The sequence below is a fragment of the Ambystoma mexicanum genome, chromosome 8, assembly GCF_040938575.1.
Source record: "Ambystoma mexicanum isolate Mex_15411 chromosome 8, UKY_AmexF1_1, whole genome shotgun sequence".
Classification (NCBI taxonomy): Eukaryota; Metazoa; Chordata; class Amphibia; order Caudata; family Ambystomatidae; genus Ambystoma; species Ambystoma mexicanum.
In genome coordinates, this window is record NC_090929.1 from 87,742,764 (window position 1) to 87,768,879 (window position 26,116).

At 47.2% G+C, this 26,116-nt stretch overlaps 1 protein-coding gene across 6 annotated transcripts in view; it reads right to left on the reverse strand.

Moving 5' to 3' along the window:
- Nucleotides 1–26,116, reverse strand: part of RALGPS1 (Ral GEF with PH domain and SH3 binding motif 1) — a 2,625,553-nt gene that overhangs the window by 144,041 nt on the left and 2,455,396 nt on the right. For 4 of the 6 annotated variants that reach the window (XM_069609374.1, XM_069609372.1, XM_069609371.1 and 1 more), the window contains one exon: nt 6,846–6,926. The exons of the other annotated variants lie outside the window; for them this stretch is intronic. In XM_069609374.1, coding sequence (XP_069465475.1) covers nt 6,846–6,926 — 81 coding nt within the window. The remainder of the gene's footprint in view (nt 1–6,845; nt 6,927–26,116) is intronic. 6 annotated transcript variants of the gene reach the window in all.

Sequence of the window (26,116 nt, forward strand, 5' to 3'; positions counted from 1 at the left end):
GATGTGTCCATCTGCCTGCCCAGCAGCCCGTCCTGCCCATGCCGACACCTGCGGCACGGATCAACTAGACTAAAACCTACAAGTCGTTAGAGATGCCATGACGACCTAGCCAACGGTCAGCACACCTGTGCCAATATACACACTGGACACTCCCGCACCAATCTACACGAAGAATATACCCAGTGCTATGACGTAGGCGACAGACATACTCATGGACGTGCATCTTTATTATTTTCCACATAGGCTCTCAAACTGCAGAAATGCAAGACGCATCATGAACTCATCTAAAGAGCTTGCTTACGCTTCTCCTAAACCCAGGTGCCATAATGAGAAATATAACAAAGACACGATACTGGTCATAAGACAATATGATACTATAACCTAAAGCGCCTGTGCACCAAACGGTTCCACCTATACACCAGGCCTAAGTAGGCCGCAAGCAAGAGCTCCCATGGACGTTAAAAGAACAAAAGTCAGGTTGCTGATCCTGCAGAATGAGCCTGGCGAAAGCAGACAGCCAAGGTCGTAATGTTGCAAACCCACATTCCAAAAGCAGACCATCAAGGGCACGATGTTGCAACCTCGCACGCCGCGCACCAACGTTAAAGTCGCACCTGCAAATTAAACCAGGCACACAGTGGAAAAACAATATTAATTGTGCAGAATTCTGCCTCAAACACGGTCCCACCTCACGTGACCAAGCCGAACCTGACAGGATGCCAAGCCCAGGAGAAAAAAGGCGTCTGGATCCCTCGTTACAAGACACAGGCAGATACACTTAAAAGGGTCAATGGACATCTGCGACAGTGGGAGTAGTCGGCCTTCCAGCTCATGAATAAGTCTTCACACTGTCTGCACGTACTCATAGTGAAACATTGTTGCAAATGACAGGTACACCGAGAGCTGGGAACAGCGATGGTCCCAGGCTGGGAAGCTCGCGGGCGCACCAATCAAAACATGGGGCTCTTATCACTGACGCCATTAACATTAACCAATCATCAGGAGTCTTCATGTAACAATTCTCATGTATCTAATTGTAGGGACAACCCAGATATATCACCTGACTAACCCTTGTCCACTAATATTGTTCTCTATACGTATGCTATACTAACCCTACCACTCGAGCAACCAATTAAGAGTGGCGATAGGTTTTTTGCTAACTTTCTAAGATGACGCAAGTAGCGCGTCATACTAAGGTAAAAAGGGCCTGCGAGCCCCACGATTGTGTGTGTGTCAGGACGGACGTGTACGATCCTTGACCCATCACTGCCGTTTTTGTATAATAAACAGCAGAGTCACCTTGCTTCTTGTGTGTGTCTCATACTCTATCTCTTCTGGGATATACGGGAGGAGTTGGGGCCTCCCTGCCCGGAGGTCTGCGGACGGCCCGGCCGACCCCGGCAGAATTTTCCCCCCGACACACGACTGGATGGATAATACAGAGGATCGACCAAATAACACTGGCCAATGGCACGCCTGCAGGTTGACCCCCCCTTACCGCTAGAGAATGCGATAATACCGGGTGAACCGGAACTTCTAAGCTTTGAGACTTCTTGTATTGCTGCGCCCAGCTGCCTAAGGGCTTAGTGCGCATTATCAAATCAATAAACAAACAAACAAACAAACTGCATGAACCCCAGGTCCCACTGACAGTCAGTGTGTCGGCATGGGTAGGCACACCACATCAGTAGCTCTAAACTGGAGATGACCTGGGTGGTACCCAACAGCTGCAGGAATTGGCTTTATCTTTCATTGTGGGGTTGGAATTTGGCTTGCCCCGTTAACACCCAGATCCTTCGCTCAATGTCCTGGGTGAAAACCCACAGGTTTATAAGAATCATGTCCATTGCATAATAGAATGGTGGCCTTCTACCCCAAGCAAACTGTCGGATGGCTTGTTGGGGGCAGAGTGGGCCGGTCAGCGGTGGGACAAACCATCATCGCTCTTGGACATATGGTCGAATTCTGCAGAAACTGCCTTTCCCATCTCCGCTATCAGTCCATCATGCCCTATAGATTGCATTGTACTCAAAGATCTTTCATTGCAGTTTTTTTTATCACCCAAAAGAGCTTTAAGGTTTTAAGGGGCTGTGAATACATACATACATCCATACACATAAATATTATATTGCGTGGGCACAGTATGCCACTCCATGGACAAGCCTAGGTGTTGATGTGACACAGTTTAAAATCATATGAACTTAACACAACCTATACTATATATGCTAGAGAAACTCCATTAGCGTTCTTATTATTTCAGGAAGTATCTCACGACCCTCCTCTTCAAGAAATGGCACCTCTTTAACTCTGAGATCTGCACCCCACTCTGCTCCCCACCTAACTTCAGACGGGGCGGTCTGCTCCCCTCTTGCTGCCTAATTGCCCACCCTCACACTTGCCCGCCCTCCCCTGTCCCCTGCTGTTTCCTCCCTTAGTTGCTGGTAGATCTCTTGCAACCTAATTGCCCGCCCTCCCCATCCCCCGCTGTGTCCTCCCCTGGTCGCTGGTAGATCTCTTGCTACCTAATTGCGCGCCCGCCCTCCCCTGTCCCCCGCTGTGTCTTCCCCTGGTTGCTGGTAGATCTCTTGCTGCCTAATTGCCCGTCCTCTCCTGTCCCCCGCTGTTTCCACCCCTGGTTACTGGTAGATCTCTTGCTGCCTAATTGCCCGTCCTCTCCTGTCCCCGGCTGTTTCCTCCCCTGGTTGCTGGAAGATCTCTTGCTCCCTAATTGTCCGCCCTCCCCTGTCCCGGCTGTTTCCTCCCCTGGTTGCTGGTAGATCTCTTGCTCCCTAATTGCCCGCCCTCCCATGTCCCCCGCTGTTTCCTCCCCTGGTTGCTGGTAGATCTCTTGCTGCCTAATTGCCCTCCCTCTCCTGTTCCTGGCTGTTTCCTCCCCTAGTTGCTGGTAGATCTCTTTCTGCCTAATAGCCCGCCCTCCCGCTTGCCCACCCTCCCCTGTCCACCGCTGTGTCCTCCCCTGGTCGCTGGTAGATCTCTTGCTGCCTAATTGCCCACCCTCTTCTGTTCCCGGCTGTTTCCTCCCCTGGTTGCTGGTAGATCTCTTGCTGCCTAATTGCCTGCCCTCCCCTGTCCCCCGCTGTTTCCTCCCCTGGTTGCTGGTAGATCTCTTGCTGCCTAATTGCCCGCCCTCCCGCTTGCCCGCCCTCCCCTGTCCCCCGCTGTTCCCTCCACTGGTCGCTGGTAAATCTCTTGCTGCCTAATTGCCTGCCCTCTCCTGTCCCCGGGTGTTTCCTCCCCTGGTTGCTTGTAGATCTCTTGCTCCCTAATTGCTGCCCTCCCATGTCCCCCGCTGTTTCCTCCCCTGGTTGCTGGTAGATCTCTTGCTCCCTAATTGCCCACCCTCACCTGTCTCCCGCTGTTTCCTCCCCGGTTGCTGGTAGATCTATTGCTCCCTAATTGCAAGCCCTCCCGTGTCCCCTGCTGTTTCCTCCCCTGGTTGCTGGTAGATCTCTTGCTCCCTAATTGCCCACCCTCCCATGTCCTCAGCTGTTTCCTCCCCTGGTCGCTGGTAGATCTCTTGCTGCCTAATTGCCCGCCCTCTCCTGTCCCCGGCTGTTTCCTCCCCTGGTTGCTGGTAGCTCTCTTGCTCCCTAATTGCCCGCCCTCCCGTGTCCCCCACTGTTTCCTCCCCTGGTCGCTGGTAGATCTCTTGCTGCCTAATTGCCCGCCCTCCCCTGTCCCCCGCTGTTTCCTCCCCTGGTCGCTGGTCGATCTGTTGCTGCCTAATTGCCCGCCCTCTCCTGTCCCCGGCTATTTCCTCCCCTGGTTGCTGGTTGATCTCTTGCTCCCTAATTGCCCGCCCTCCCGTGTCCCCTGCTGTTTCGTCCCCTGGTTGCTGGTAGATCTCTTGCTCCGTAATTGCCCACCCTCCCATGTCCCCAGCTGTTTCCTCCCCTGGTTGCTGGTAGATCTCTTGCTGCCTAATTGCCCGCCCTCTCCTGTGCCCAGCTGTTTCCTCCCCTGGTTGCTGGTAGCTCTCTTGCTCCCTAATTGCCCGCCCGCCCATGTCCCCCACTGTTTCCTCCCCTGGTCGCTGGTAGATCTCTTGCTGCCTAATTGCCCGCCCTCCCCTGTCCCCCGCTGTTTCCTCCCCTGGTCTCTGGTAGATCTCTTGCTGTCTAATTGCCTGCCCTCCTGTGTCCCCTGCTGTTTCCTCCCCTGGTTGCTGGTAGATCTCTTGCTCCCTAATTGCCCACCCTCCCATGTCCCCAGCTGTTTCCTCCCCTGGTCGCTGGTAGATCTCTTGCTGCCTAATTGCCCGCCCTCTCCTGTCCCCGGCTGTTTCCTCCCCTGGTTGCTGGTAGATCTCTTGCTACCTAATTGCCCGCCCTCCCATGTCCCCCGCTGTTTCCTCCCCTGGTCGCTGGTAGATCTCTTGCTCCCTAATTGCCCGCCCTCCCGTGTCCCCGGCTGTTTCCTCCCCTGGTCGCTGGTAGATCTCTTGCTCCCTAATTGCCCGCCCTCCCATGTCCCCCGCTGTTTCCTCCCCTGGTTGCTGGTAGATCTCTTGCTGCCTAATTGCCCGCCCTCACCTGCGCCCCGCTGTTTCCTCCCCTGGCCACTGGTAGATCTCTTGCTGCCTAATTGCCCGCCCTCACCTGCACCCCGCTGTTTCCTCCCCTGGCCACTGGTAGATCTCTTGCTGCCTAATTGCCTGCCCTCCCCTGGTCGCTGGTAGATCTCTAGCTCCCTAATTGCCCGCCCTCCCGTGTCCCCCGCTGTTTCCTCCCCTGGTTGCTGGTAGATCTCTTGCTGCCACTGTTAGCGCCCCGCTCCCTTGTACTGATCCCTTGTGATCTGCTTCCCTCGCCGTGTGCTTCCCCCATGACTTGCAAAGCGCTACCTTGTTTCCCAGAGTCAATTCCACGCTCAATAATACCCTAAGAAAAATAAAAATAACCTTTTACAGGTGATAATATATATATATATATATATGTGTATAAATATGTCTCTGTAAATAAATATATATTAATATACACATATTAGTATGGATAAACCCTGTACTGCATTCTCTTTCAGCCTCGCATTGGCCAGTAAGGTCTAAACATTCCCGCTCAGGACTTACAAAACTGATAGAACCCACATTTATAAACCTTGATAAAAAAAAAGTAAAAAAACGAATCAGCACTGGGGATGTATAGTATCAGCTATTGTTGCAGCGCCTAGAGGAGAGAGGAATGTGGCATAGCACAAGATACCATCATCATGTTAGACGAGGGCATTTTTCATGACACCCCAGTCATGTGACGCCCCCCTGGCACACACCAGTCATGTGACGCCCCCCTGGCACACTGTGAATCTGACACACCAGTTATATGTGCCCCCCCTGGCACACTGTGAATCTGACACACCAGTGATATGTGCCCCCCCGCACACTGTGAATCTGACACACCAGTCATGTGACGCCCCCCTGGCACACTGTGAATCTGACACACCAGTCATATGTGGCCCCCCTGGCACACTGTGAATCATGACACCCCAGTCATGTGTGGCCCCCCTGGCACACACCAGTCATGTGACGCCCCCCTGGCACACTGTGAATCTGACACACCAGTTATATGTGCCCCCCCTGGCACACTGTGAATCTGACACACCAGTGATATGTGCCCCCCCGCACACTGTGAATCTGACACACCAGTCATGTGACGCCCCCCTGGCACACTGTGAATCTGACACACCAGTCATATGTGGCCCCCCTGGCACACTGTGAATCATGACACACCAGTCATGTAACGCCCCCCAGGCACACTGTGAATCATGACACCCCAGTCATGTGACGCCCCCCTGGCACACTGTGAATCTGACACACCAGTCATGTGACGCCCCCCTGGCACACTGTGAATCTGACACACCAGTCATGTGACGCCCCCCTGGCACACTGTGAATCATGTGGCCCCCCGGCACACACCAGTCATGTGACGCCCCCCTGGCACACTGTGAATCCAGTGCACCAGTTGTGTCTTGTTAACCAGACAGCTCCTTGAAGCGGTGCTGCCATTAATGCCTTCTTCCTGGCAAATGTTCTCTTTTTTACAATGTTCTTGAACAAAAATATTGTAGGACAAAATGTCTTTGAGCAATGTCGGATTTGTTGACATTTGGGGGACTTCGGCGCTTAAAAAAGGACAAATAAGTGAGACGCCATGCACAGTGTTATGAAATGGGACGCCATGCGCGGCGTTAAGAGGTGGGACGCCATGCGCGGGCTTTGCGGCGGTGCGCCTCTTGGGTGGATCCGTACCAGCAAAGTAGCCTGAGTCATCAGTGTCCTACAGGGTAGCATGGACAGGCCCTGCCTTGTAGGGGTAGTGGTTATGCGTGCACAGCATGTGGTCAGGGTGTTGAGTGGGGCTACAGACCAGGGCACACCTCAGAGCCACAGTCCCACCACCAAAGGCTCTCCAGCCAATGAGACCTTATAGGGCAACAGCGGTCTTTATTCAGTGTGACCGTGAGTATGTGCAGTGTTTGGTCAGACTACCATCATATACTCTGTTCTTTCGTGGAGACTGGGGTCAATAGGCTGGGTGCATGTCTTGCCATGGTTCTGGCACTGGTGGCAGTTCCCCTCTATAATCAGGGACAGTCACCCCAGCATTACTTGATGTTTGGAGGAGGACTGTGCCACCCCGTGCTGCAGCAAATGATTACAATTCCTCAACGGTTCCACCCATGGATTGGACGTGCAATTAAGACACGTAAGACTATACCATGGAATTCAGGCGGCATGTTGGATTTTGCTCACTAAGGAACACATGCAGACTCAGTGGATTAACTCAACAGTGCATTTGTGGAAAGACAGACCCACCACCACCGTATGGTACCTGTATACACAGCTGCGACTTCTGGGAGAATTTCGGACTGGAACCCGCCAGTTGGGTCCCAGCGTGGCGTACGATCGATCCCTGTTTGCAAATTTAAACATGAGTTCTAACAGTGTCAAATCCCCCGCACAGCACACCCACATTAAACACAGAGGAGAACATTATGGTGACATTTTCAATGGACATATGACATTCAAAGGAGCAGCGGCAAAAGTACCGCACGTGACATGATAAACATAGAAGAAACACTTCCATTCATTTAGAAATATTACAACATCTATTCACATTGGGTTTAGTAACAAGACAGGCTACATATTATCACTACAGAGCTTAACACAAAGCATAGCACACGAAAAGATCGTTGACAAATCATGGATCACAAACTACCAGCAGCGTAGCGACAATGTCAGGCGTTATGTTTTGAATCACTCCCTGTGCGTCAGGGCGTAAAACAATGTTTCTTACAATGGTGAATAGACCGTGATCTTTCTTGTATATTTCATTTTCACTTGGTGGGGACTACTGAATTATTTTGATTTCTGAATATTTTAAAAAGTATCGTTATCGTTTTGCAAGGCCTCCATAAATGATTATAAGAGTTCAAACAAATCTCCTTTTCTTAACTGCAAGGCTATTATGCAGGTCTATGTGAAAGGATAAGCATACTCATGCTTGGCACCTAAGGGGTTAAGGATGCTGGCTATTATGCAGGTCTATGCAAAAAGGACAAGCAAACTTATCCTTGGCACCTAAGCGGTTAAGGATGCTGGCTATTATGCAAGTCCATGCAAAAAGGACATGCATACTCATCCTTGGCACTTAAGGGGTTAAGGATGCTGGCTATTATGGAAGTCTATGCAAAAATGATTAGCATACTCAGCCTTGGCACTTAAGGGGTTAAGGATGCTGGCTATTATGCAAGTCCATGCAAAAAGGACATGCATACTCATCCTTGGCACTTAAGGGGTTAAGGATGCTGGCTATTATGCAAGTCTATGCAAAAATGATTAGCATACTCAGCCTTGGTACTTAAGGGGTTAAGGATGCTGGCTATTATGCAGGTTTATGCAAAAAGGACATGCATACTCATCCTTGGCATTTAAGGGGTTAAGGATGCTGGCTATTATGCAGGTCTATGCAAAAAGGACAAGCAAACTCATCCTTGGCACCTAAGCGGTTAAGGATGCTGGCTATTATGCAAGTCCATGCAAAAAAGACATGCATACTCATCCTTGGCACTTAAGGGGTTAAGGATGCTGGCTATTATGCAAGTCTATGCAAAAATGATTAGCATACTCAGCCTTGGCACTTAAGGGGTTAAGGATGCTGGCTATTATGCAAGTCCATGCAAAAAGGACATGCATACTCATCCTTGGCACTTAAGGGGTTAAGGATGCTGGCTATTATGCAAGTCTATGCAAAAATGATTAGCATACTCAGCCTTGGCACTTAAGGGGTTAAGGATGCTGGCTATTATGCAAGTCTATGCAAAAAGGACAAGCATACTCATCCTTGGCACTTAAGGGGTTAAGGATGCTGGCTATTATGCAAGTCTATGCAAAAATGATTAGCATACTCAGCCTTGGTACTTAAGGGGTTAAATCTTTGTGTCATCAAGTATTGCTGTAGGCGCAGGGTAACAGAAAACCTGGACATAGAATGATAACATTAAGGTACGGGAAGCCTCCATTGCCCCTTGTTTCTATGGCCCATAGTGTGAGCCAGGGGCACGGTTGCCATGGAAGGCCCATAATCAGCTAAGAAGACGTAAGGGAGTCTATGAAAATGCACTGTAGTATAACGTTTTTGTCCCCAGCTATATCTCTGGCATGGGGTGGCCAGAGCCACAGACCTATGGACTTTGTCACATGTAAATCAGTAGGGTGTGTGCCTGCCCCATGAAAGGCATGCTGCGTCCTTGCAAATGAGCTGGCGAGCAACCGCGTAAAGCAGATGAGTAAATGTCCATGAAACTCCTATAGACAGCTTTCAATCTGTTACTTTGTTAGTGTTGTTGAAACTTTATTCCGACCTGAGCTTTTTGTTAGTGTTCCCAAAGCATTTAAATGGGTTGTTTTGTGATACAGGATTTTGATCATCAATCTATAGGTGGTTGTTTTTTAAGAATCTTAGTTACATGGACCGGCAACGTTAGTTCTTTTGGGCTGTGGGACCGCCCCTCCCCCTGCATGCAATTTTACAGGTCCACGTGGCGGATTGGTCAAGGAGAACTAGCTCAACGTTAATTCCGCCCCCTTTGCCGTGCCATCCTGACGCGGACATTGTTGCTTGCCTACACTGTCGTTAGTAGCCCAGTAACGACCCGTGCAGCGAAGCCGGCAAGCTAAATATTAGCACGGCACATAACTGCATTGGAGAGGCAAGACACGCACCACCACACAACGCTGGCAAACACTTAACCCATAGCTATATAGTTAGGTGTTTTGTTCTTCTGCAAAGATTCCAAAAACAGCAATACTCCAAAAGTGCATTGGGAAAGGCTAGTATATCCCAACACGAAGCTAGTGAAACCACAAAATCAGTTTGTTGGATCCGCTTTAAAATAAATAAATACATCGGGTTCTGACATCGTGATTCATGCCGGAGTCCAGCCTCTAAGTGCAGGACTGGGTTTCGAACCCCTGTTTCTTGATGTTGTCTTGCTTCCAAGTCAAGCATGTCTCCCCTGAGCTATTATATCCCACCCCCGTGCCACGCTTCGTCTTGCCATTTTTAGGATGATTCCAGGAGACCCTTACGGCTGAATTAACACTTCGATCAATTAGCTATCAGTGACTGTACATTGTGTGGTTCATATGCCCTTTACCCAGCCAAGACCTACACTGGCAAAGTTTCTTTTACGGGATAAGTGGAGTTACTAGAATAAGAGGACCCTGTTCCCTGCCAAGAGCAGTGAGGAGCAGTGTGAGCACATCTGGATCAACTGCAGATCATTTAAAACTGCTGTCCACTGGAAGCCCTAAGACCCCCAGGTCTGTCTTTCACAATAGTCCTAAGGATGCGTTGGTTCAGCCCCTGGTCCTGTGTAAGGCCCAGGGCCGGCCTTAAGGGCAGCAGCGCCCTGGGCGAACTGGCGCCCCCCCTCGCCCACCATGCCCCCCTGGTTAACAGGGGGCGGGGCAGAAGGGGGCAGGGCCAGGATGGGCAACTTTTATTTTTTTTTTAACGTCCTCGCTCTGGCGAGGAGGTTAAATAGGTGCCGTTAGCACCCCATTGTCATTGAATGAGCCCGCCATCGCGGGTTCCTTTAATGACAATGTGGCGCCTGCCACACCTTCTGCCACCACACCAGCCCCTGAAAGACTCCCCTGAGCTGGCGTGGCAGGGGCAAAAGGCGCCCTGGGGGGCGTGGTGCCCCGGGCGGTCACCCGGCTCGCCCCCCCCATAAGGCCGGCTATGGTAAGACCTGTTCCAATGCTCCATCGCGGCCAGAGGGCTGTCGCTCAAGATGATAGCCAAGCAGATTCTGGAAATTAACATCTATACATGGAGCCAAGCTGTGGAGATTCTTTCTAAGTCCAGCATTGACCCCCTTGCCAACCGCGATAGGTCAAGTTCCTAAACAAGAACCCTTAAAAGAGACCACCGCATGGCATCGCACGGGGGACGCCTGCAGTTCCTCCTTTGGCCGGAGCATTATATTTATCTCAAGACTTGTTTAGGATGACCACATAATGGCCTGATATAAAGTCATCAAGGCTTTATTGACCAAGGCCTTGGCACCGCTGACACAGAAGGGAAGTTCAGCTCCACATGGTATACTATGTTGACAGGTAACTGTGCTCAGTGGATGACAACTTAACGCATGAACTGTGGGATCTAGTGATGAACTTACTAGAGAAAGAGATTGGGAGAACAAAAGAGACGACACTTTCTTTCTAAAATTGTTCCAGTTGGCAAAGAATAAATAAGGATTGGCTCAAGCCTTTCTTCGTATGTTACAGGTTAGTTCCTTGGTTTTTAGAATAGGAGACAAACAAATAGATTGATGGTTTTTTTTAGATACAAATGTTTCCATGGAACACAGAGAAAGGTTCTTAGGCTTTATCTCACTTTTCTGGAGTGGTGGAAGTATCAAATTTACAGGATAATGCCCATTGGGTGACATAGGTCATGCATTTGATGGCAGAACCAATCATGTGCGAGTAAGTCTGACTCCTAAGCAACCAAGAGGAAGTGATGGATGTATTACTCCTTACTCTCTTTCCAAGCACCAATAGCAATTTAGGCTTCATTTTTCTGTTCCCAAATACTTCACTTAGAAGCCATATGTCACTGATTGGTGTGTATGTTAATCTTGTTATAGGTGCAAGCGCTCTGATTATGTGTGTTTCCTGATGAACTTCCCCGACTGCTATTGAGGTGACAAACAGGTTAGGCTTGCTCTCAGGTGGAAAATATAGTGACAAGTCAAAAACTGTCCTTTGACATAGTGAAATGGGGATTTGAACAAAATGTTTCAATAGTGAGTTATATATAAAGACATAATGAGGCGGAATACATGTGACATGTGGGCATAGGCTGGACATAGGGAGGGATGACGTGAATTGTGTGAAATATATAAGTGATGTATCTGCAAACAAGTGAAATAGATTTTCTAATAATAAATAATGACATTATGTATTGTCCTAATGTGGTGTCTTGTTCTTTGAAAAGTAGGACTTCTGAGAAAGTCATCCATGTGTTGAAGAGGGTAGACACAGTCTTTTATGGCTCCCCAGCTGAGGGCTCTATTAGCCCAGAGTCACACTTGAAAAGTTTCAAGCTAAAATGACCCATAACAACATGCAATCTGTTTTCTCCAAACATTTCATAATGGCATAATGGGGCCTTAGAAATAAAATGTATTGTAGGGCCCTTTTTACAATATTTTATTATACAGTTATACCTAATTTTACTTCTTTTTGTTCCCTTAACCTTTGTTAATATATTTTTTATGTCCGATAGAATTCACTTCCTTTGGATATAATGCCCATTATTTAAAAAAAATGTGTAAAACTTCACATGATGATTCTCACATTGTCAAGCACCTTTTCCAAGGCAAAGCCGTAAATCCCAACACGCTACCACAAGGTGAGTCAAGGGTAACTTGGAGAACCCTTCCCCTTCCTCTCTCATTTATCTGCAAATGACGGAGTGTGTAGCTTGTAGAGGCTGGAGTCCAGTATGTGAAGCCTGTGCTGTCTCTTTCACATCTACTCGAGAGAAACTGCCTTCGACTTGGTCAAAGGGATGTAATCACATGGGTAACACTGAGGCACAGAATGGTCTCTGATATTGATACTTTCACTTTTAATATGACATTGTCTTCTTTCCTGAATGCTATATAGCACTATATAGCAGACAATTCACATTCTGATGTTCTACTGCACTATTAACCTCATAATGGTATGACATAACTTACTAAAAGGTGCAATCTAAACAAATTCCTGCTATTTTGTCACACAGCAAATGTCCTTTGACATCCCTCTGGATGGGTTTATTTCACTGCAACCCAATCGATGATACAAATATTACAAATGTGTAGAGTGTATTTACAATATGTACAGGAACTATATTGGACATTCTAGAATGTGAATTATTGCATACCGTGAACATAAACGTTAACACCTTGCAAATACACTCATACACACATGCATGCAAATGCATGCACACATGCTTGTATCCTTTGTTGTGGATCATCAAAACGTATGTAACAATTAAGTCCTTGCTCTACGGGTTTTTTATCGCTAGGATAGATTGGAATATACTACCTACAGGACCTCAGGGTGTTATATCAAGTTGCAAGGGGTTGCATTCTCTCAGTGGTGTGATCAGTAGGTGAAGGTAACCAGGCCGACTAATACTGTCAAGGGTACAACTCCCCCCAAGGATCCAGTCCTCTGCTAGGTCCCAGCCTGCTCTGACTGTCACAGTCACTCCTCTAGTAAAAAAAACAGGTCTGGATCAACAGGACTCTTCTAATCTTAGACCAATTACAACTGTAATTTTTTGTTAAAGATACTTGATAAAGTAGCCACACACTAACTTCAGGAATATGTTCACAAGACCAATCTCTTACATCCACAACAGTCAGGGTTCAGAAGCGCACACAGCACTGAATCTGCCTGTTAGACCTGCAAACCAGAATGCTTGCCATCCTGGACAAAGGAAAAAGCAGGCTAGCTAATCCTTTTGGACCTCTCGGCAGCTTTCAATTTATTGGATCATCGTAAGCTCCGAGAGGCCCTGGACACTGCAGGAAACTGCTCTGAAGAGGCCATTGATTGGGTTGCATCTTTTCTTGAAGATAGAAACGCCAGAATCACATAGGGAGGACATTCTACCACACCTAGGTCCGTGGACTGTGGTGTTCCACAGGGAACCAGCTTCTCACCACTGCTTTTCAATTTATATCTCTGCTGTCTCTGCTCCCTTCTTTTACAACTTGGGATTTATTTCACTAATTTTGCAGATGACGCACAACTAATATTAGAACTGTGCGGTGACCACACACTTGACAACAATAGACTCTCAGCCATTTATAATTCCATAGAAAATTGGATGATGTCACATTGGATGTGTCTAAATGGCTCCAAGACAGAGATTATGACATTCGGATCAACCAAAGCCTTAAACAACCTAGTCCCAGCTTACTCCTCCTTTCTCACAAAGGACACCATTATCAAAGTGTCAGACAAAGTTAAGACTCTCTGAATTTATTTACAATCCTCAGTAGGAGCCGAGGCTCAAACTTCGTATCTAAAGCGGGACTGCCAAAACTACCAAAGGCTTTTAAGCCGCATCAGGCCTCTACTAAACAAACAAAATAGCGCCACAATAGCTAGAGCCACCATTCGGTCACGTCTCGACTACGGAAATGCCCTGCTCTTGGGTGCCAGTAGCAAATGCATCAAACACTGTCAAATAATACAAAACAATGCAGTTCAGTCCGTCTCAGGCAAATCCAGACGAGAACATATAACAAGTGACAGAAAAGACCTCCATTGGCTACCAATGAAAGAACGTATCATTTTCAAATCCTTGACTTTGGTCCATTGTTGCTTATACGGAACAGCCCTGGCCTATCTCAAGCAAGTATTCAAATGGTATGAACCAAACCGTAGCCTTAGATCTGAAAAGCAAGGACTACTCGAGCCAGGCCCTCTTAGAATAAAAGCTATGGGCTTAGGCAGAGCTTTTGCTACCAAAGCTATATCCAACTGCAATGAGTTACCTCGCCATTTTAGAATGAAAACAATTTTGAAATATTCAGAAAACAACTCAAAACCACTCTCTTTAGATAACCTTCGAACTATGCCATATCAATGCATAGTCCGACACTGCTGTCGCCTCTTCTCTTTTTGATTGTCGTCCTGTGAATCACTCTGTCCTCGTGGCAATGTCATGCCCTGATTCTTGCGAGCTTCGGCGTGTATTAAATATATAAATTAATTAATAAATATAGCGTCCAGCTTGCTCTTCAGCCTTGCACTCTGCCTTCCAACGATATTGTGCCCTGCTTGCTCCTTGCATTATACCGTCTATGGAAATAGCACACAGTTTGTTTTGTGGCCTGCTCTGTGCTTTGAATAATGATATGATAGGGCATTTACACACGAATACAACATCCAGCTCACTCTACAGTATTGCGCCGTGTTTTTGGGGTATATAGCCCCACTTCGCTCCACAGCCTCCACTGTTACTTCCGGAGGTATGGCACCTGGCTTGATCTGTCTCTTGCACAATATGCAACTTAGACAATGTCCTGACAGCCTTTCAACCCTCTTTCAAATCCCACAGTTTCCTCATTCCTAGCTAACATACTCTCTTCCTTCAGGCATTTGTAGGATCTCATAAACCTTAGCTAATAATAAACTCATGAAATAAATTTGAGCCAGTTCCGAAAGACCTAGTGCTATCTTATACACCCACAACAAAACCTGGCGCTCCACTTGTCCATGATAAGTTCTCAATTTTACCCCCTGCAATTTCTCATATTGTGAGTATATCACTAGTTTCAGGCTGTGTTCCGTTTTGGTTTTAGATAGACCAAGTCAAACCCCTCTTGAAGAAACCTTCCTTTAATCCCTTCAATCTCCTGCTTCTACCATTTGAAGCCGAAGTCACTGAATGGGCTGGGAACAGTGATCGGGTTCTCTTGATCCCCAGTTTATGGGCTCCCATCCTTCTCTGTCCTGGATAATCTGTTATGAGTTGTGGATGGAGGTGGTCCTGTGGTACTGTTGCACCTTGATCTTTCGGTGGCCCTCAACCATTCACCTGTGCAAGCTTGGGGTGGGTTTAATGTGACTGCCCTTGCCTGGCTGTCCTCTTTTCAGTTTCTATTGGTACCTTTGACTCAGTGCTCCATCCCATTCTATGTGGGGTCCCCCAAGGGTTCCTTGCTATCCCCTCTATTATTCAGTGTTACTCAGTGTTTACATCCAGGACCTGGCTAAACTTATTTCAATCTTTTGCCTTTGAATTTTATTACTGCACCGATGGCACCGACATTCCTGTCAAAAAGGATGAGAACTCCTAGTCGTCAGCAGAAATCATCTGCAATTGCTTGGAAGGATACAGCGACCGGAACATTCTGTGCTGGTAACAGCTGGATGACGCAACACTTGCCAGAACCAAGCAGTGAGAAGCCAGAGGTGGTGTTGTTGGAGACCAGGAGAATCCCTAGAACTCACATTTTTGTATGGGCTTCCTTCCCATATCTGCTCCATGGCTTAACAACCTGGGTTTTAAACTTAACAAGTCCGATCCTCTCCTACCACAGATTTTTTAAACTTAACAAGTCCTGTCCTCTCCTACCGCAGATTAATTCTGTGAGTAGCTCTTTTGTTTACCATCTCTGAATACTGTGCAAGGTCTTCCCCTTCACTAATGTTAGTTCCCAAGGCTAGGTCGTGAGGGTCATGTCCTCCCACTGTAATTTAGACAATGCCCTTACCTAGACCTTCCTGACTATCTTTTGAGGCGGCTACAGCTTTTAGAAACCTAGGCTGCCAGACTAGATAAAAGAGCAGGTGGAAGGGCCAGGTTACACCTATTTTGAGGCAACTGCTCTGACCTCCAAAAAAAACGAGGATCAAATTAAAGGTGCTCTATACTACTCATAGGGCAGGTGGTCAACAAACCGGAGATCTCTGTATGTTTTAACTCCAACTCCCACGATCCCGTATGATTGACTGCACTGGCTAGGGCTGATGGGAGTTGTAGTCCAAAACATCTGGAGAGCCAAACTTTACAGATCTGTCAGGGTTGCGGTCCCAAAAAGAAGCCCCTACGTACCGTACTGGGGTTCGGGCAGCTTCTCAGTCTTACGGAACTAGTGTGGGGGCTTTCTCAGGTCGACTTTCCTTGGGCACAGTGCCTTGACACCCACATGGATGAGGATAGGGTGCTGACTTCAGTACAGGTTCGCCCACACATGCACAAATGCATGCCACATGCTGTGCACAGCATATTTTTCACCCACTCTACAATAATATCCTGAGTGTAGGTGGAACCCAATAAACTTGGATCCCTATTCACTAGAAGTGAAAATCCCACCAAGTAGTCACAACATATTAAATTAAATGGACGGCCATACAGCACGACAAAGCCCCACAGTTGCAACCGGGGCAGACACAGGCATAGTAAAGACTCAGAATTTTCCAAACAAGGGAGGAGTCTAGCCAGGCTGTCTTCTTTCTCACGTACTGCAGTACATCTATATAAGTGATCTTTACAGAGAAGTAACTGGCACAGTTTATGATGTGCTATTTATTGACGGCAGGCCAATGCCGCTGTGACTCTATGTGGATGCCTTGATACTTGATGCTAGGCACTGATATAATGGTACTAGCTGACCATAAGATCACAACAGCTCGTTTTTAACAGGACCTCAGTGCTTGGAAGAGATATAAATCGAGTGGCTGAAGGCACGCTTGGCCAAGACATATGTATTACACCAGTAGCCATTTACAGCTGCAACTAAGTTATTAACTCTCAGCAGACTGCGTGGAAAAAACAATGGCAGGCTAATGTTTGATGCTACTGTAGAGAGGCAGATGTGCACATCATTTATAGGGCCCACCCCCTCACCTCCATCATACGTAAGGTGACGCCACTAAAGAGAGAAGTTACGTGCACGCACTGAACTCGATGTATGGATATCTAGAGAGTGAAGATTTGATTAATGTGGAAAAGTAAACATATATGCGAATATGAAGAAAACATAAACACTTTGATGATTAGTGACAAGAGATGTAGTAGATGTAAATATGCAGAAACGCAAGGTAGATGAGACATATGGAGCTTGCTAAAGTAGAAAATAGAACATGAGTAAAGCAGCCATGTTGAGAAAATGGACATCGGCATCGTAAAAAGCGAAGCAAGAAGCCTTGAGAAGGGAAACCAAGGTTGCAGAGCTGACAGGCACTGGAATACAATTTTATGCAAGATCAGAGGGTATTTGCTTGGCTCAGAATCAAGCCTCAGGAAGAGCAACTACACGGCACGAAAGGAGTTGAAGAGGATAAGCTATGCACGCAGGACATATTTCTCTTACATTAAGTAAAGGAGTGAACAGTTGCGAATGCCAAGTATTGTTCAATTAAAGATGTAAAAAGCATTTGCAGAATGGAGCAACCAAGTCTCCAGAGGCCAAGGAGAGCAATAGCACCTAATATTATTCAATCAAATTGCACTAAATAGAAGGGCAAAATGGACAAAATCATGGTCTCCTCACACGTGATTCAGGACCAGAAAACAAGACCTATTCATAAAGCTCCAGAGGAAGATAGCAATGTACCTACACTCCCTTTAAAGTTCCAAGGAAGAGAACAGTCAGCAAGGTCAACTACAAAGAAGAAGCCTTTGCTTAGGGCCTAACTGATGAGGGATGGTAGACTAATTAGCTAAGAAAGGCAGTTGTCTGATGTTGTTCCCCTGCACCTGGGTTTCGTTGCTTACGTGCTGCTAAAGAGTCGAATGTCCAAGGCTGGTAAGAGAGTGCCAACCAATGATGGGAGTCTATGTAAGGGTGGACCATACATTATTGCAGAAAGCTATCTGCTGCTGTTTTTATGCTATTATCAGTATTTTGCGTAATTAGAGATAGTTCAAAGCGTGCCTTCCCGATCAGAGGCATCCAATGATGATACTAACGCTCACATAGACTATATGTATACGTTTCCCTCAACCAATCCCTCCACCCAGTAGGTTTTTACAGTTAGCCACGTAGGATGATGTCATAGTTGACATATGTCGAGGTATAATACTGTTTGTGTCATTTATTTTATTTATTTATTTATCAATTTATATTGTGCACCCGGTACCCAAAAGCTTAATGCATTGAGAGTGTGTGAGCTGCAATCTGTTTGATCACCAGGTTTCCCTACTTTATTGAAATGAAAATAAAGTAGTATTTTGCCATGTTCTTTGAGTCTGTGTGGTTATTTGGGCCTGAGATAGTTTATTGCGGTAATCCCATTCGGCACTTGGAACACTCCAGGTGTGCTATTGCATGCTACTGCTTGATGGAGAGAGTTTTAAGAGATCCTTGGAGGATGTGTTATGGATAGGGAAGGGGCAGGTAGTGACCGGGGATGGCCACACGGATTAGCATGGCCATAGGCAGTCCATGGGTGGGTAAGTAACCAACCAACACCCAGAAGCTGTGTGTCCCTTTTCACATGCCATCTCCTGCCTACCTGTACTTCAATGCAAGTTCGGGCTTACAGGTGGTGCTTACTTGCCACCGAATTGCCCAAACTAAGATTGTTGTGTGGTCAAGACAAATTGGGACCATGAGACGATTCGGACGTGAATCGCTACATTTATAGGTAAGGATATCTGACACTTTGAACTGAAAAGCCCACCTCCAAATCGGGCAGAACAAAGTAGAGACTGTTGGGGCACAAACTGAAAACACAAAAATGACCTCTGGCAGTACCTCAATACAATTAAGCAAGAATATACAGAGGCACAAGGGTCTCTGGTGCCCAATGGTGGGCTTGAGCCAAAGCACAGACATCCTAGGAGCCAGCACGGTCAAAAGGTTGATAAAGCTCATACTACTGCCCGTACGTTCCCTGGATGCCGCCGTAGATCAGGCGACACACCCCGACATTTGATGATAGTGACCAAAAGCCAAACTAGGTCTCCACTCAAATGACTGACTTTGCAATCCGCACCCATTGAGTAGCACACAATGGCTACAAAGTAACAAACATATAGGATGGGCAGAAATACCCTTGGCATCGGCTGCTTGTCCGAGACGGGCAGGACCTGAAATGGAGAAACGTTCTGGAAAGGGGTTCCCGACTCTTCCTAGAGGACACAGGGGGCTAACCGACTCCATTTTCTTACTGATGCTGAAATTCAGTGGTGGCTGGTAGCTATAGCAACGGCAAAGGCATATTGTTGAGATGATGGTGGATACCTCTACAAAAGGTACAAAGCTACACAGTGATGACTCCAAAAGAGGCCAGGTGGTGGGATGGAGGCACCCGGGTCAAGGCACTGAAGGGTACACCCTCAAGAGGTTCCTGACATGGATGACAAGTCTAGGATCGTTGTTGACCGGTCGCCCGGATGGTCGACATTGCTAGGATGTGGAGGTAGGGAGTATGTTGCTTTTTGGTGGGTGCCTCGAGAAGACTAAACTGATTTGCAGGTGAATGGAGCTGGGTTTGGAGGACCGGTAGCTGGTCAGTCAAGGGGTTTTGCCCATAATTGCCATGGCAGAGTTTGGTTCTGTATGGATTTCCAGTTAATTCTGTGTTTTCACCCCCCACCTTCTTTGTTTCTTCCCCGCCCCACCCTCAATCTGTTCTGTCTTTAGGGGTGCTGTGCACTTCTGAGCACTAAGGAGGACTGTTACTGGGAGGGTAAGGGCACGTTCTTTGAAAATGGAGAATATTGGTAAGCAGTGCTTATTTACCTGAAACATAAAGTAGATTTAAGGATAGACTGCAATAACATAGAAAGTCAGCATTGGACACTATTATGGATATATGAATATTTCATTGACTGGTAGTATCTATAATAGGATATTATAATGCTATCACAGCATGAAACTATGACCTTGTGCTTTGTAAATGTAATGTAATTGGTTATTTATAACGCGCTTAATACCCATAGGTTTCTAAGCACGGACCCGGGGACCGAACCTGTGTTGCTCCACGGCGTCTTGCTTCCAAGGTGAGCACGTTGCACCTGAGCTATCCTCCCGACACACCAGAAGCCCAAGATGCCAATGATGAACCGTAACTAATTACTTCTTATGACATGATTAAGTTTCACTTAAAGAAGACTGCAAAACGATGATGTTAGGCTGTAGTAAAGAAAGTGGAGAAATGCTTTAAAATCGAATTTAGGTGCCCCACTGCCTATGCACCCTGCTTGTGACCTAGGATTTGTGTGCCTGATTGCTAAAATCGAATTTAGGTGCCCCACTGCCTATGCACCCTGCTTGTGACCCATGGTTTTGTGCCTGATTGCTTAAATCGGATTTAAGTGACCCATTGCCTGTGACCCATTGCCTGTGCACCCTGCTAGCAACACAGGCGTTGTCTGCCTGTGCTGGACTATTGTACCCAGCCCATGTGCCTAAATAGTTCATCAAACTATATCACTGACTACTCAGACCCTACCAATATAATGCTGGCGCTCCTTACCATTATCATGTTCCCCTATTGTTTAGTCCCCAATGCTACACCATGCACAAGAGGTCATCTCATCAAGGTTGGCGAAGGACTAGTTAGACCAGGCTGTCCACGCCACTTCCCCATCCCCTACCCCACCCCTTTCCTCCCCACACACCGCCCTTTCCCCATACCATCCCCTCAGACCCACATTACACCCACCACCATTAAAATGGAGCAACCTCAGACCACCCGTGTCTTAGTCCCAACCCGTCCATATACAATCACACCATACCTATCAGCATTCATGATACGACCGCACCCATACTGGGTAATGAAAGACTCAATAGACTCATGTCTAGAACTAAAATGCCCCTACTACCCACCCCACTCACCACCACACCCAATACACCAACCAAACTAAACACCACGCCCATTAATCTCCAACACAAAAGCCTCCACAACACATCACTCAAACACCTATCCAATAACAAAACCACTGATTATTCCACCATCTTAGATAACACACCACCCCCTGCCCCCTCCTCCACCCTCAAAAGCGCACTCATCAATGCCCGCTCATTAGGTGCCCATGCCATAGACATCCATGACCTTATTGAGGACCAACACCTTGACATGCTGGTGGTCACTGAAACCTGGCTCCATCCAGCAGCAGGACCATCTCTAGCCCTTGCTATTCCCCCAGGATTCAGTATCTTTAGAACAGACAGGTCAAACACCCAAGGAGGTGGAGTTGCCATAATAGCCAAAACCACTCTGAAAATCAGAGCTAGCCCAATAGAACAGATACAAGGCTATGAACTCCTTCTAGTGAAGTACACCTCCAACCCCAAAACTACTACCAACCTACTAGTGGTATACAGATCACCCAACAAAAATACACACCCTAACTTGGACATACCGCTACTCCTAACGCCCCTCATCAAGCCTAAAACTAAATGCATAGTCCTCGGTGACTTTAACCTAGGATACAATGACCCCCTGGACTCAGAAGCATCTACATTCTATACAACCAGGTCAGAAATGCACTTCGTACAACTGATAGAAAAACCCACCCACTCAAAAGGAAGAACCCTAGACTGGCTTCTCACGCTCAACTCTCTAATCACCATTGACTCCATCCTCCCAGTCAATTGGTCAGACCACTATGTAATTAACTTCACCATAGATAATGCCAGTACAGAGCACATCACCCCTAAAAAACCAGAAGCATTCGAAACTAGAAATATCAAAAAACTCTCCTCCGACAAACTCACTCCAGTCCTGAGTGCTGCCCTTGCCCTTACGGTCCCAGGCACTAATAACCCTTCCTATCTAGCTGAACAATACCAACAATGCCTTACCCAAACTATTGACCTACTTGCTCCCATTACTACCAAAACCCGTAGACCTGACAAACGTTCCTGTTTTTGGTTTAATGAGGAACTTGTAGCCTTAAGACGCACAAAAAGATCTCTTGAACACCTCCATAAGAAAAACAATACCCCAGAATCGGCCCTAGCCTTCGCTGAAGCTAACAAAATATATAAATCAGCCATAATCTCTCAAAAAGCCAATGCCTTCAACCTCCGCATTACTAATGCGTCCTCCGACAGCAAAGAACTGTTTACCATCCTTAGAGAGCTTGAAAACCCCTGTCAAACTTCAGCACCTTCTAACGCTAGCAAAGACTGGTGCACCACTATACAAAACGCACTCTCATCTAAAATTCTCCTACTACAAAACAAAATTGATAATAAAAAAACGCTCCTAGCTGACAAAACTCCACCCACTATATCAACGACTACATCAAATGCCACTATTGGTCCCCCATTTCAATTTACACCAGTGTCTAACAAAGAAGTATTTGACACCATAATGAAACTCAAAGCTTCCAACTGTAAAGAAGACCAATTCCCCTCCCATCTAGTAAAACTCTGTGCCCCCACCCTCACACCCATAATTACCGAATTCATCAATGCCTCTTTCCTCACAAACACAGTCCCCACCAGTATCAAAAAAGCTTGGGTGACACCACTCCTAAAAAAACATCCCTGGACCCCTCAATACCCACTAATTACCGACCTATTACAACAGTCCCATTTCTCCTAAAAATAATTGACAAAATAGCCTATTGCCAAATTCAGAACCATTTGGAACACCATCAACTATTAGGAGACCGCCAGTCAGGATTCCGCCCCAACCATAGTACAGAGACAGCCCTCCTTGATCTGAAGATCCAAATGGATGCCACTAAAGAAGCAGGCCAACTCTGTCTGCTGATGCTCCTGGACCTCTCAGCGGCCTTCGATCTGGTCGACCACGACAAACTCTGCAACACTCTAGCAAACAACTTCAACCTAGCTCAGAGCGCTACCAACTGGATCAAATCATTCTTGGCTGATAGGACCTCCAGAGTGTCCATCGGCAAAGAATCAGCAGACCCAGTGCCTGTCCCAGCAGGTGTGCCGCAAGGCTCTTGCCTATCCCCCACACTGCATAATGCCTACACTAAGCTATTATTTGCAGCTTTGGATGCCATGGGTGTCATCTATACTAATTCGCCGATGACACCCAAATCCTCATTCCTCTCTCAGGCAATCATGAACAAGACTCCCTCCTGGTTAACCAAATCTACTCACTCATCCAAAACTGGATGGCCAATAACAGCCTTTGTCTCAATGACGATAAAACGGAGCGCCTCATACTAGGCTCTTCCAGCAAAATCAACACCCTTGAGCCCGCCTTCAAATCATTCACCATCGATGGAACCACAATCCCTGTTCTTAAACAAGTCAAGACCCTTGGCGTCTACTTAGACGCAACACTATCCATGTCCAAACAAGTAAACACATTAGCCTCGTCCACCTCCTACACCTCCAAACTCATCTCCCTCAGCTGTAAATTCCTCTCAGCCAAAAATTGTGTTACTCTAGCCAGAGCACTCATACTGTCTAAGCTAGACTATTGTAATATCCTTTTCCTGGGCACGTCCAAAGCCAACTTAGCCAAACTCCAACTCATGCAGAACAAAGCCCTCAGAGCAGCCTTAGGCATCAAAATATCTGAACATATCTCCATCACCAGAAGAGACCACCACTGGCTCCCCATCCAAGCCAGAATTCTATTTAAAACCCTGAGCATCACCCACAAATGCAGGGCTAACAAAGCACCCAAATACCTCAACAATACAGTCACGATGAAGCCCCAGACTAGACTTCTCAGGTCCAACAAAAACGCATACCTCGAAACCCCCAGATACAAAAGAGAGAACAGGGGGTAGTAGCTTCAAAACACTGGCACCTAGAACTGGAATGCGCTACCTACCCACATTATGAACAAAACCTCCTTCCCTAAATTCAAAAGCTTCCTGAAGACTTGGCTCTTCAATAAGTTCTAACTGAACTACAGCACTAATCCGCTCCAATTAACTGTACATATCTGACTGCCTCGCATATTATTCTATATTACTGACTGTTATTCCTGTGTTTTCCTCTGTGTACTTTCTAAGATTGCATTCCCCCATTGTCTGTAACTACGCCGTGATACCCCCGGGTCTGGGCGTATAACAAATGTAATAAAATAAAATAAATAAATAAATGTACCTAGGCCAGCAGGTGGTGTATTCGAGAAGCCACTGACTTTCCTGTACTGCCTCGCCTCTGCAGAGCTGCTGCTCTTTCTGGAGACCATGTCGCTGCATGGACAGTTTAGGATTTTTCTGTAGCCTTATTCATCAGTATTCACAGGTTGGGTTGCTCGGAGAGTCCTTTTTGAGTCTTATCATATATTGTTATGCCTGGAGAACCCTTTTCAGGTTTATTTTTTGTACTCCCTTAAGGGCAGGGGCAGTTGGGAGCAGTGCTTCTTTGCTTTTTTAAATTACGTTTTATCGTTCCTATACTTTCATTTAAAAAAGGAAACCGTTAAATGTGTAGGAAGAAGTTGAAACTTGCACTTCAGCGCACTGCACTGAACATCCCTTTAACCAGAGGCGTAGCCAGGATTGTCTAACAAGTGGGGCCTGCAGCTGATGCAGTTGGGCCCATCGCAGTGACATTAACACAGTGCCGCTGAGTGGGCATTTACAGATGTTGGGCGGGTCTTGCCCTCTCAGGCCCTACCCTGTCTACGCCTCTGCCTTTAAACAGCAGGCTCATGTTTGGGGGTTCGTATTACGCATGGAAGGGGGCGTGGCAATGTGGGTAGTGGCGGGTGGGGCAGGACAGCAGAGAACATAGTTCCACTACTTCTTTTCATACACTTCGACCACTGCCTGAAGGAACTTTGCTTCACCCCGTACTCAGTCTAGGAGACCTAAGGGGAGAGCCTGCCGCTTTGGTCTGAAGGTGGGGCATGGCCATGTCTACACTTGCCTAGAGATGTCTCTTCACTGTAAGACTTTTTACTTAGAGCACCAACCCATCCAGGGCATGGTTCTAGAACATTCCTCGGACATTGCCTGCAACCTTCTAACACTTCAGTGAACAAAGCAGAGGGGCCGTTTTAATTGCTGCGTGCATGCCTGCGATATTTTGCTATGCTCGAGGGCTGGACCACACAGAACATTATGTCCACAAATATGCAAATAAAATGTGCAGACGTCAAGCGGTACCCTCCTACCACTACAAAGGGCACGAAAATGAGCTGGAGCGGAAAATGAAAGCGTAAATGCAATTTTCTTCTTTATTTTGCTGCACCACTCATTGTAAAATGAGTCCCAAAGTTTTCAAAAGCTCTGCACAGTCACACTCTATTGGGAGTTCACAAACGGGGCACGTGAGTTCCGCCGGAGCACACGCCAACAACAGTCGCCTGCTAGAGGGGGATTGAGGGGAGGGGGCTATAGCCTCAGGTCTTTTGGGTGTAACCCCGGACAGAAGCTCTGGGGCTACAACCAAAAGTCTAGCTAGCCCCGAGTCCCGAAAATCCCGGTATTATCGTGGCCCTGGATCTTTTCCAGACCTGGCAACACCCCATGTCGCCTGGAAGTGAAAAAGTATTAGGGTTGCAGGGAAAGGGCGTTCAGGAGACCCGACTATAAGTTGTGCGCTGTTGGCTGGGGAAAACGTGCACTTTGCATATGGCCTGATCGATAACACAGCACTCACTGCACTCACGCAGATGTGCACTCGCATTGAAGATGCACTCACATTGCTGTCAATGCTCAGATTCGGTTCATAGGGGCCTGGTCAGAGGGGGGCCGGGCGCTGGTGGAAATCCTCCCTAATGCCCAGATGGATGCGATCACATTCGGGCATTCCCCGGCCCAGGCCTTCTCAACGCCTGGTCTCACCAGGTGCAGGGCATAGAGGGGTACTTCTGGCTTCTGCTAGCCTTGCTGAGGCCTGTGCAGCAACGTGCACGTGCGGTGTTGCACATTTCTGGACGTCTACCATGCATTAGTAGTGCAAGGAATGTACACCACACATCCAAGAGAATGCGCCCATTAGGGCCTGTGCTCCAGAAGACACTGTCAGAACCCACATGGGTCGAAGGATGGGGACTGGTGATGTCAACAGGCGCCGCCCATCTACCCAGGTGGCTGCTGGGGAAAATGCATAATTAATTCTTGTGCGTGCCTGCGATACCTGGCTCTGTTGGTGGGCTGGGCAGTGCTGGATTAAA